This window comes from Netta rufina (genome assembly GCF_964035555.1).
Source record: "Netta rufina genome assembly, chromosome: 2".
Lineage (NCBI taxonomy): Eukaryota > Metazoa > Chordata > Aves > Anseriformes > Anatidae > Netta > Netta rufina.
The window spans coordinates 159,010,351-159,020,518 of record NC_140124.1 but is presented as its reverse complement, the minus strand read 5'-3'; the positions used below and the strand labels follow the sequence as shown (position 1 = coordinate 159,020,518).

At 42.3% G+C, this 10,168-nt stretch overlaps 1 protein-coding gene across 1 annotated transcript; it reads right to left on the bottom strand.

Moving 5' to 3' along the window:
• Positions 1 to 1,857: 1,857 nt before the first annotated feature.
• On the bottom strand, positions 1,858 to 8,993 carry FAM83H (family with sequence similarity 83 member H; the record flags this gene model as incomplete). The annotated part of the gene is made up of 4 exons (XM_084281451.1): positions 1,858 to 4,519; positions 6,421 to 6,545; positions 6,894 to 7,058; positions 8,547 to 8,993. 4 exons carry the CDS (start codon positions 8,991 to 8,993, stop codon positions 1,858 to 1,860), a joined length of 3,399 nt encoding a protein of 1,132 aa, XP_084137577.1.
• Between the last annotated feature and the right edge of the window lie 1,175 nt (positions 8,994 to 10,168).

Genomic DNA, 10,168 nt, shown 5'->3' with positions numbered 1-10,168 from the left:
CCTAAACACCCCCAGCGACGGTGACCCCACCACCTCCCTGGGCAACCCGTCCCAATACCTGACTGCTCTTTCTGAGAAGAAATTTCTCCTAATTTCCAACCTAAACCTCCCCTGGCACAATTTGAGGCCATTCCCTCTAGGCCTATCGCTGGTTATCTGCAAGAAGAGGCCGACCCCCAGCTCCCCACACCTTCCTTTCAGGTAGTTGTAGAGAGCAATAAGGTCTCCCCTGACCCTCCGGGGTAAACAACCTCTGTTTCCTGAGCTGCTCCTCACAGGACTTGTGTTCCAGGCCCTTCACCAGCTTCACAGCCCTTCTCTGGACATGTTCCAGGGCCTTGATGTCTTTCCTGAAGTGAGGCACCCAAAACTGAACACCGTACTCGAGGTGTGGCCTCATCAGAGCTGAGCACAGGGGACCGATCACCTCCCTGGTCCTGCTGGCTGCACTGTTCCTGATACAAGCCAGGATGCCGTTGGCCTCCTTGGCCACCTGGGCACACTGCAGGCTCGTGTTCAGGTGAGCGTCAACCAACACCTCCAGGTCCTTTTCCTCTGCACAGCTTTCCAGCCGCTCTGCCCCATGCCTGTAGCATTGCATGGGGTTGTTGTGACCAAAGTGCAGGAATTGGCACTGGCCATGTTGCACATGTTGAATCTAATCCCATTGGCCTCTGCCCATCGATCCAACCTGTCCAGGTCCCTCTGCAGGTCCTTTCTACCATCTGGCAGATCCTTCTCATTCATCTCTTTAGATCGAAAAACAAACAAACAAGCAGTTTGGCAATCCTGAGTAATGCCAAGCAGAGGCAGTCCAAGTTAAGGAAAAAAAAAAACAGAACTTTATGTTCAATGGTTTCTTGGCCTCTGACTCTACCTTCGATCTTGTGAGACAGTTTAACACATCAGCATGAACCTACAGATTAATCTGGACTTTGTCTAATACCACGTGCTTAAGCTTGCTACCAAAGCCATACAAGAAAGTTGGGCGAAAACACACTTCTGAGTTCGAACATTCGATCAGGATTGCCAAACTGGGAAGGTGTGCTAACAAATGACCCTCCCCCTCCTTTAAGGAATTGGAGTTACATAGTCAAGTAAGTTACTGCTTGACTAAAGCAGCGTTTTACAGGCTATAACACCCAACTCAGCTGAAAAGTAGTTCTAAAACCATCTCTCTCTCCATTAATAAATTGTCAGTTTCTTCTTTTATGGCCTTCCAGCTTCTTCTCTCAGCTCAACTTCTGATGCAATGGTTCCATTATACATAAGGATACAAACCAATAACAGCACAACCAATAGGCTTGTAAAATGGTAAATATAAAAACTGGGCATGTTTTGCCAGACAAGATCATTAAGGAAAAAAGTTGCTTATGATTTTTTTTTTTTGTCCTGTAAATCTTCAAAAAGGTGCCTCCTGTATTAGATTAGGCATTAGATTCAAAGAACCTGAACAACACCTGTTTTTTTAAATGCATGTATATGTATATTTTTCTTTCTTTGATTGAATTCAAGTATTGATTTTCCTATTTTTTGAATTTTTCTTTACTGAAGGAGGAATTCTTTTTTCATCTACTGAAAACATTCCCTGAGCCTGATATAAAGAGACTCTACTTTATTTCCATGGTTTAAGCATGTTGGCAATTTAATAACTTTATTTTAAACATACTGCAATAAAGTTGACTGTTACCACATGACTTTACTGGGCAAATTGTGCCATAGGAGTCATAGGAACGTATTTCCACTCACTACCCCCAAAGAGCATTGCCTATGGTATTATAGCCATCATAAATGTGTTACCTCCTCATTTGGTTTTGACAGTCAGTGATTATATGGTGTTAAATAGTATTTCTATGATCATTTTTTGGTCTTGAAGGTCCCCAGGATTTTGGGCATGAATTTTCCCATCTTCTTATCTTTGGCATCTGTGTCATACTCCTCTTCGCTCTGACTTGTATGTTCATCCTTTTTGCAGAAAACCTCAAATCTGCTGTAGACTCTCTTCTCCTTCCGCATGTTCTCCATTTTTTTCAGAAGGGTATCTCTATCTTCTGATGGTTGTCGCTGAAGATTTCGTTTTTGGCTTCCAAAACTCTCTGACCTATGGATGTTACAGCTTTTCTCCTTCTCACCTTTCCTTTCCAAGCTCGTAGTTGACTTAGAAAGATCAGGATTACTAGTGGATGGTAGTTGCTTGGCGAGTTCAGCTCTGTTCTTCTGACTGTTTGCAGAGATTTGTTCCAAAATTACCTTTGTATCATCACGGAGATTGCTGCTGTACAGGATATTAGCTGTGGATGAAGGAAATCTCCCCTGTGTTGGTTGGCTGCTTTTGGGAGGAAGTGGTGTTGCAAATTTATGGTTTTTTTCTTCCTCCATCATTTCCTGACAGTCCCCTATGGAAGATCTTTTGAGCCCCACAGGCTGTTTGTCAGATTTTCCACTCTCAGAAGTGGGTTCTTCCTCCAATTTCTTATCACCTTTTGGGTTCAAAAGCTGCTTCAACCGTAGTGATCCTTTTCTTAAAAACTCAATTGGATTTTGTTCCTGTTTTGAACAGTCTTCCTCAGATTTATTGAGAGAGCTGTCAGATCCTTGACTTTTAGATAAGTTTTCAAGAGCTGATGCAGTACTTGTCCTAATCTGTGGTTTCTTCAGTTCTGTACTGACTAATTTTTGAGTGTCTTCTTTGAATGTCACTCTTTCCTTCTTTTCTGGAAGAGTCAATTTCTGAGTGTCTCCTACAAATATAAGACTCTCCTTCTCTGGAAGCGTGGGTTTATTCTCTATTGGGTAAAACCGAGATGATAATTTGTCCACCTTACTGCTAATATGTGCTAGGGGATCTTTATTCAATGTGTCAACGAGTTGGGGGGTTGATGAAGCCATTCCAAATGATCTGTCAGCCTCTCCATGCACTTTGTAAGTACTGCAGGAGTCTTTGGAGTCTAGTACCCTACTCTCCAGAATCTTATATTGCACAGATTTGGTACATTTCTTCTCTGTGTTCTGTGATTCTTCCTGGAGAAAACTGGAAACAGCTTTGGTGTGAGTGACTGTAGCTCGCTCTGTGTCTTTGCCCACAGCTTTGTACTTCTCTAAAAGTTCTGCCACTTTAGATGAGGTGGCTGTCTTTATAGTTTCATTATCTTTTGTCAGTTCACTAGACATTTGTTCTTTTTGGATCATCTGAACCTTTTCTATTGTTGTGTTAGGCTGATCTAACTTGGCAGCACTAAAAATCAGAGAGGACCTGAGTCTTGAGCTCCTCTGGATCAAAGGATTTATTCTGGACCTAAAGGCATCTTGTTTCATTATAGGGGTTTCTTCACCTACTCTATCAGGATCTGCAAATTCTTTGGCACTGTCAACTCCCAGTGACTTGCTATTAAAAGACATAGGGGATTTGAATGCTGAGATTAGGTCAGTGGAGTGCTTTGTGAGGTTATCCCCCAGAACATCATTATATGCTTCTGATTCCATAGGCATTGGGAGACCTTCTTCTGGTTCTGACTGATATGCACTAAGGTATGACGAAATCCTCCAGTTACGTAAACCTGTTCTATTTTCCTGGGTGTTCTTGTCCTGATCTTGGTCTTCATCTTTGTCTTGTAGGAACAGGCGCTGTTCCAGGCTTTGTTTCTGTGTAGGAGAAGTTTGGCAAATAAATTTCTGTCCTATATTCTGCCTTCTTAACATCATTCCCATTGGACCATTGCCTGCAGGGTTCAGCTGATCAGAGCCATGTCTCACTTCCCTGGAAGAATTTGAAGGTACATAATCCAGCCTTAAGGGGAAACCCTCCTGTGGAAAACTGGATTCAAGTTCAGGGTATCTGGGTCCCTCTCCATAGGAAAGAGGTCCTCCCTCTTCCAGTTCATTGAATCCTGGCCTACCACCTCGGATTCTCTCAAAGAGTCCCTGAGGTCTGCCAGAAAGATGGGGATGGTCAAACTGATACTGGTAGAACTGATCCTTCTGAAAATGGCTAGACTGAATTTTAAATTCATCCATATTGTTCATGAACATCTGCCTGGCATACTGTTTAGAAGAAGCAAAATTTTCGTATGTTCCTTCTGCAAAACTGTGTCTCTTAAAAGCATCTAACTCTAACTGCTTGGAACGGAGAAAACCCCTGACAGGATCCATTTGGGCATTCTCCATTTCTACCTTTTTATACATTCGCATGGCTGACCCCTCCACAGTATGGCGCAACATGTCATCCCGCCTGAAATTTGACAGGAAGTACCTGTCTGGATCAACTCTGTCCATAAAGGAGGGAAAAAGATTGTCATCCCTCTGGAACATCAGGGGTGCTTTTTTGGGAAAGAAGGGCATGTTATTGCCAAAGGGAGTCATGGCAAATGGGTTCTCTGCCTTTGCCAAGACATTGGCTGGAGGAACAAGAGGTTCTGACTGTGCAAACAAAATTCGGAATTCTTCATCAAAGCTGGCCACTAGCTCTCCCTGGAAGATGTGTGCAATGCTTCTGTGAATCTTCTCAAAAGACCACATAAAACTACAAAGAGAAACAGAAGTAAAAATAGTGTTAGCATCAAGTAACTCAGCTGTACTAGTTCACATTAAATAATAAACTTGTCTGAAAAAAATTCTCCCGATACTATGTACTGCTCAGGCAGCCATTCATTACACACTATTGTTCCCAACCTCTGTAGTTATAAATTTATTGGGCATCACAGCTTGGAAGAGTATTTTATCAGGCAATAAGTGACTTCTGTTCTAAAAAAAACAAAAACAAAACAAAACAAACAAAAAACAATTATCACTAACAACAGCAAGATATCTGATGATAATCCATATCAGTGATGTGAAGTAGATGTTCTTGCAAATACTTTTATTTTTTTTAACATCTAAAATGTTGTGCCCATCTTTAAAAAGGGCAACGGGATGAACTATGGAACTATATCCAGTCACCCTTACCCCAGTCAGAGGGAAGATTGTTGTCATGGTTTTGGCTGGGATAAAGCTTATTTTCCTCATAGAGGCTTCAATGATGCTGTGTTTTGGGTTTTTGATGAAAATAGTGGTGATAACACATTGATGTTTTTAGTTGATGCAAAATACTGCTTTCACTTAGTCAAGGATTTTTCTATTTATGCTGCCCTGCCAGTGAGGAGGCTGGGGGTGCACAGGAAGCTGGGAGAGGACACAGACAGGACAGCTGACCCGGACTAACCAAAGATACCATATCGTATGGTGTCATGCTCAACAATAAAAGCTGGGAGAAAGAAGGAGGTAAGGGGAGACATCTTGAGTGATGGCATTTGTGATGAGCCCCACTTTCACTGAAGTGACTGAACATCTGCCTGCCTATAGGAAGTAGTGAATTAAGTAGTGATCAGGTTGCTCAAAGCTCCATCGAACCTGGCCTTGAGCACTTCCAGGGATGAGGCACCCACAGCTTCTCTAGGCAACCTCTCCCAGTGTCTCAATATCCTTATCATGAAAAATTTCTTCCTTAAATCCAATTGAAGTCTATCATCACTCATTTTAAAACCATTGCCCCTTGTAATGTCATTACAGGCCCTGGCAAAAAGTCTTTCTCCAACTTTTTATGAGCCCCGCCTTTAGTTCAGCAGCCAATAACCCCAGTTCCTTCTCCTCACGACTGCTCTCATTCCAGCCACGGCCCAGCCTGTATTTGTGTTTGGGATTGCCCTGACCCAGTTGCAGGACCTTGCACTTGGCCTTGTAGAATTCCAAGAGGTTCACACAAGCCCAACTCTCAAGCCTGTCAAGGTCCTCAATAGTGGCCTCAACAATATGGTTTAATTTTTGGTTAGCCCTGAAGTGGTCAGGCAGTTGGACCAGATGACCTTCTTTGAAGGTCTCTTCCAACTCAACTCAACTCAACTCTTCTATTCTATTCTGTTCTGTTCTGTTCTAATTTACTCTGAGACTGAATTACAAATGGTTTCTAATTTCAGCATAATAAAGGTTTACAACTGCCTTGCTATATGACGCTATTTGAGGAGGTTTTTGAGGCTGTGGTAGGGTAATATTAACAGACTAAAGTAAATTTTGGTTATGAGCAAAGATGTAACATAGGTTTCCCTCTAAGAACAGGAAATGGGATACAGTAACATACAACTCTTGATTGATATACTTGGATATAACATGATTATAGTCAAGTCATTAATAAAGAAGACATGGGTAATTCCATTAAAGTAACTTGCTCTTGAAATGCAAAGGCATACTCCTTAGTCTCTTTAACTTTTCTGCTTTGGAATGAGTTATTGGGTTAGGATTGGTTTGTTGGTTCGGATGGCTTTTTTTGTTGACACTTTTTTTTTGAGGCAGGTTTAAAAATTCCTCATTTGGAAGTCTAAAACACTGCTTTACTCACCAAACAGCCTATTACTCACTGAGATTGAGATATAACATTGCAGGGATTCTCACCTGTAGTTGCCGCTCAGCACCACCATGCAGTCCACCAAGAGGAATTTCTCTTTCACATGACCTTTGAAAGACATCCCTGTGCGGCAGTAGTAGGTTGGGCCAGAAACTGTCCTCACCCTTAGGAACTGGAAACCAGACAAGGCACTGACTCAGTTGCAGGCTGTTACTTCACTCCCCCTGTCCCTCTTTCTTCCCCTTGCTCTTACAATGTCCCTCCTACCACCATGGTTGTACTTCAGCACTATCAATTCTGTCTGCATACACAGTGGATAAACAACCCTCGTTATCACTGTGTCCCCAGCCTTCAGTCCTGTATTGTTGTGCCATCTCTCCTGGCTCCTCTTATATTTCTCTAGCCTCTGGCCCAGCTTTCCCCCTTCTCAGGTCTTTACTGTATTGACAGCACAGTGTCCCAGGACATACCCTCCTCAGGATGGGAATTGGCGGGTGGGAGGGGTCTTTGGTTTTCTCACCTCTATGTAGTTAAGATTGACTCTGCATTTAGCAGCTGTATCAAGGAAAAGCTGAGAATTCATTTCATCAAGCAAGATGTACACGGGCACTCTGCGGGCAGCAGCATCCAACACCTCAAACAGCAGATCCACATCAGTGAAAATGTCCATCACTATGGCTACCACCTAGGAAAAGAATGCAAGAAAGTCTTCAGAGATCTGTGCCTGTCTATGGCCTGCCTATTCATGTCCCACAGCCCTCACATTCCAAAGCTGCACTGCTGCAATGGCTCCACTTCAACTTCCTATTTAGACACTGTGGGCTCCAGAATTGGAAACAGAATTGTTATCTGATGTACATATTGTGTATATAAAGGTGCGAGGTGACGGTAAAACCTCACTGCAACTGATCATTCCCTTACTTGTTAATCCCATGATCACAGCAGGCATTTTCTGGCACCAGAACCACATTGGAAGGATCTATTGAGCTGCTTGGCCACTACCTCCTCATTCCCTCAAACACATAAGTCATTTTTAAATAACTACCTCACCAATGTTTATTCAGTCACTTTATAGCTACCTCTAAATGCTGTTAGATGGGAAGTAGCTTCAAAAACCAAATAGCTTTAGAAAGCTACTAGTAGCTTTTCTAGCAGTTTTTAATAGCTGCTTTTCTATAAGCTTTAGAAAACAAGACATATGAGGAGTGGCTGAGGGAGCTGGTGCTATTTAGTCTTGAGAAAAGGATGCTGAAGGGAGACTTCATCGCTCTATACTACTACACTTGAAAGGAAGTTGCAGCAAGGAGGGTGTTGGTTTCTTTTTCTGAGATGACAAGTGATATGAAGCGAGGCAATGGCCTCAAGCTGTGCCACGGGAGGTTTAGACTGGATACAGGAAGTATTTCCTCATGGAAAGAGTGGTTGGGCATTGGAACAGGCTGCCCAGGCAGGTGGTGGAGTCCCCATCCCTGGAGGTATTTAAGAGACATGCAGATATGGTTTCGCAGTGGACTTAGTATTAGGTGGATCGTTGGACTTGATGATCTTATGGGTCTTTTCCCATAAATGAATAAATGACTCTGTGACTCTAAGATTCAAAGCTCTGTAGGATCTCCCTGTACTTCCCAACTCTTATCAATGGATATAAATACCTGATGGGAAGGAGTAAGGAAGACAGAGTCAAACTCTTCTCAGTGATACCCAGTGACATATCCAGATACAAGACACATTGGACACCACTGAAGTATAGGAAATTCCAGTTATAGATAAGAAAAAACTCTTTCACTGTAAGTGTGATTGAAGACTGCAACAGGTTACCCAGACAGATAGTGGAGTCTCTACCCTTGGAGATACTCAAGGACACATCCTAAGTAACTTTCTCTAATTCACCCTTCTTTGAGCAGAGGAGATGGACTAGATGATATCCAGAGGTCACTTTCCAGCCTCAGCTACTGTGATTCTGTGAACTCTTATTATGCTTTATGTATGTCCTTACACACTTTTCCATGAATCCAGAGAGCAAAGACTCAAAGACTAGCTTTGATGCAGTAAATGGTAGTTTTAGAATCATCATTCCCCTCTGTCAGGTCCTCCGAGCAAAGTTAAGGAAATTAGCAGTGCATCTGATGCATCCTTTTGCACATAGCTCTAGTTGGACTGTTTCATGTCTCACCTGTTGAGCTGCTCGAATCATTCTGCGAGCTTCCTCCTTAATGCTGGGATTGTCTGGGGGTGGTGGTTGCACAAGGGTTGTCACTTCTGTTCCCCTGAACCCAAAGACCATTGGCCAGCCTAGGTCAAGTTCAGGAACAGCAAGGTCCGAGTTCATAGGCCAGTATGTCCCAGACGATCCATCCATGTCATTGTCACCTGTGGTGTCTGTGCTACCTTCCTGATTGGCATACTGGGGTTTCTGGAGATTCTGTATGATGTGATCCACCTCTGAGTTGCAAAGAAAATCAGGGGCTGCTTCTTCTGCCAGGAAGCGTTCGTAACTTTCTTTGCCCTCTTCAGTAAGGACATCCAGAGCTAAGCGGTAATACTCCTTGTAATGTGGGGGAAGATAGTTAGGGTCAAGGGGATTGTCCCCCTGTGAGGAGCTTTGAGATCGACGAGCCATGAGGGGAGGGAGAGCTGTAAGGAAAAAAAGCCAACAATGAGAACAGCAGTCAGGCCAGGAGTTTCAGTCCAGTGACACACCCGTCCTCATAAATGGTGAAGATTGAGGGGTCATGATGGCAAAATCAAAAGAGAAGAGAATCAAAGTGCAGAGTAATGTTGGAGATGATAGTTCATTTATAATCAATGAACGCTTTAAATTAGGTAAAGGTGGTAATCACTTAAAGAATTACTTTAACATGGTTAAACATAACATGGGCAAAGTAAGGAACAAATCAATTAGGACATCACAGCAATGAACAAAGATGATGAATATAACAGAATGCCCAGCTTTCTCTTTCAGGCTGCTGATAGCTAAGCTTAATTTTTTTTTTGTTTGTTTTAAACATACCTTTTTTTTTCTCTGAAGAGCAATGTTATTGATTATTATCTGAACTCCACTGAAATTCATTTCCAAATGCTATTAAAAATGTTATTGTGTGCAATATGGTAGTAAATGCAAATGCACATGCATGCCTACAAATGCACCCATTGGACCCTTGGTAATTGTGTGTTACAATCACCTCAGTATATGAATAGAAGCAAGATTTTAAGGGGAATGCAGGCAGGTATAAGGATTTCTTACTGTTGTAGCATGGTCAGAAGTCAGACAAGTCCTCAAGATATCCATGAAGAAATGAAAACAAGTGATATGATTGCTTCTTCAATCTCCTGATGTTTATGTTGGGAAAATCTGAGGTGAAGGGGCTTATATCCAACATTTGACAAATACTTGCCTGTAGGGAACCCATTACTTGAGACTCAAGACAAACCAGTGATTTTAACCAGTTTTTGGAAGAAAATTTTATCATGGCACAAATATAACTCTCATAATAACAACCAACTGATCTGCAAAAAGCTCCAAAGCTCTTTGGCTTTTGACGCTCAATTAATGCCAATATTCAGACACGCTTTTTCTGCACCATCACTGACACACGAACAGAAGCTTCCTCAAAGTCAAAAAAAAAAAAAAAAAAAAAAAAAAAAAGACAGTCCTACACCTAGACAAAGTTGCTTTAATAGGAACTGTGAGTACAGAGGGTGAAAGTGGCTCCTATTGCCATTCCCATTCAACAGAGATGACACTTCCCAAAACAGAAAGGATTGCCATTGATGTGGGAAGAAGGAAAATCATAC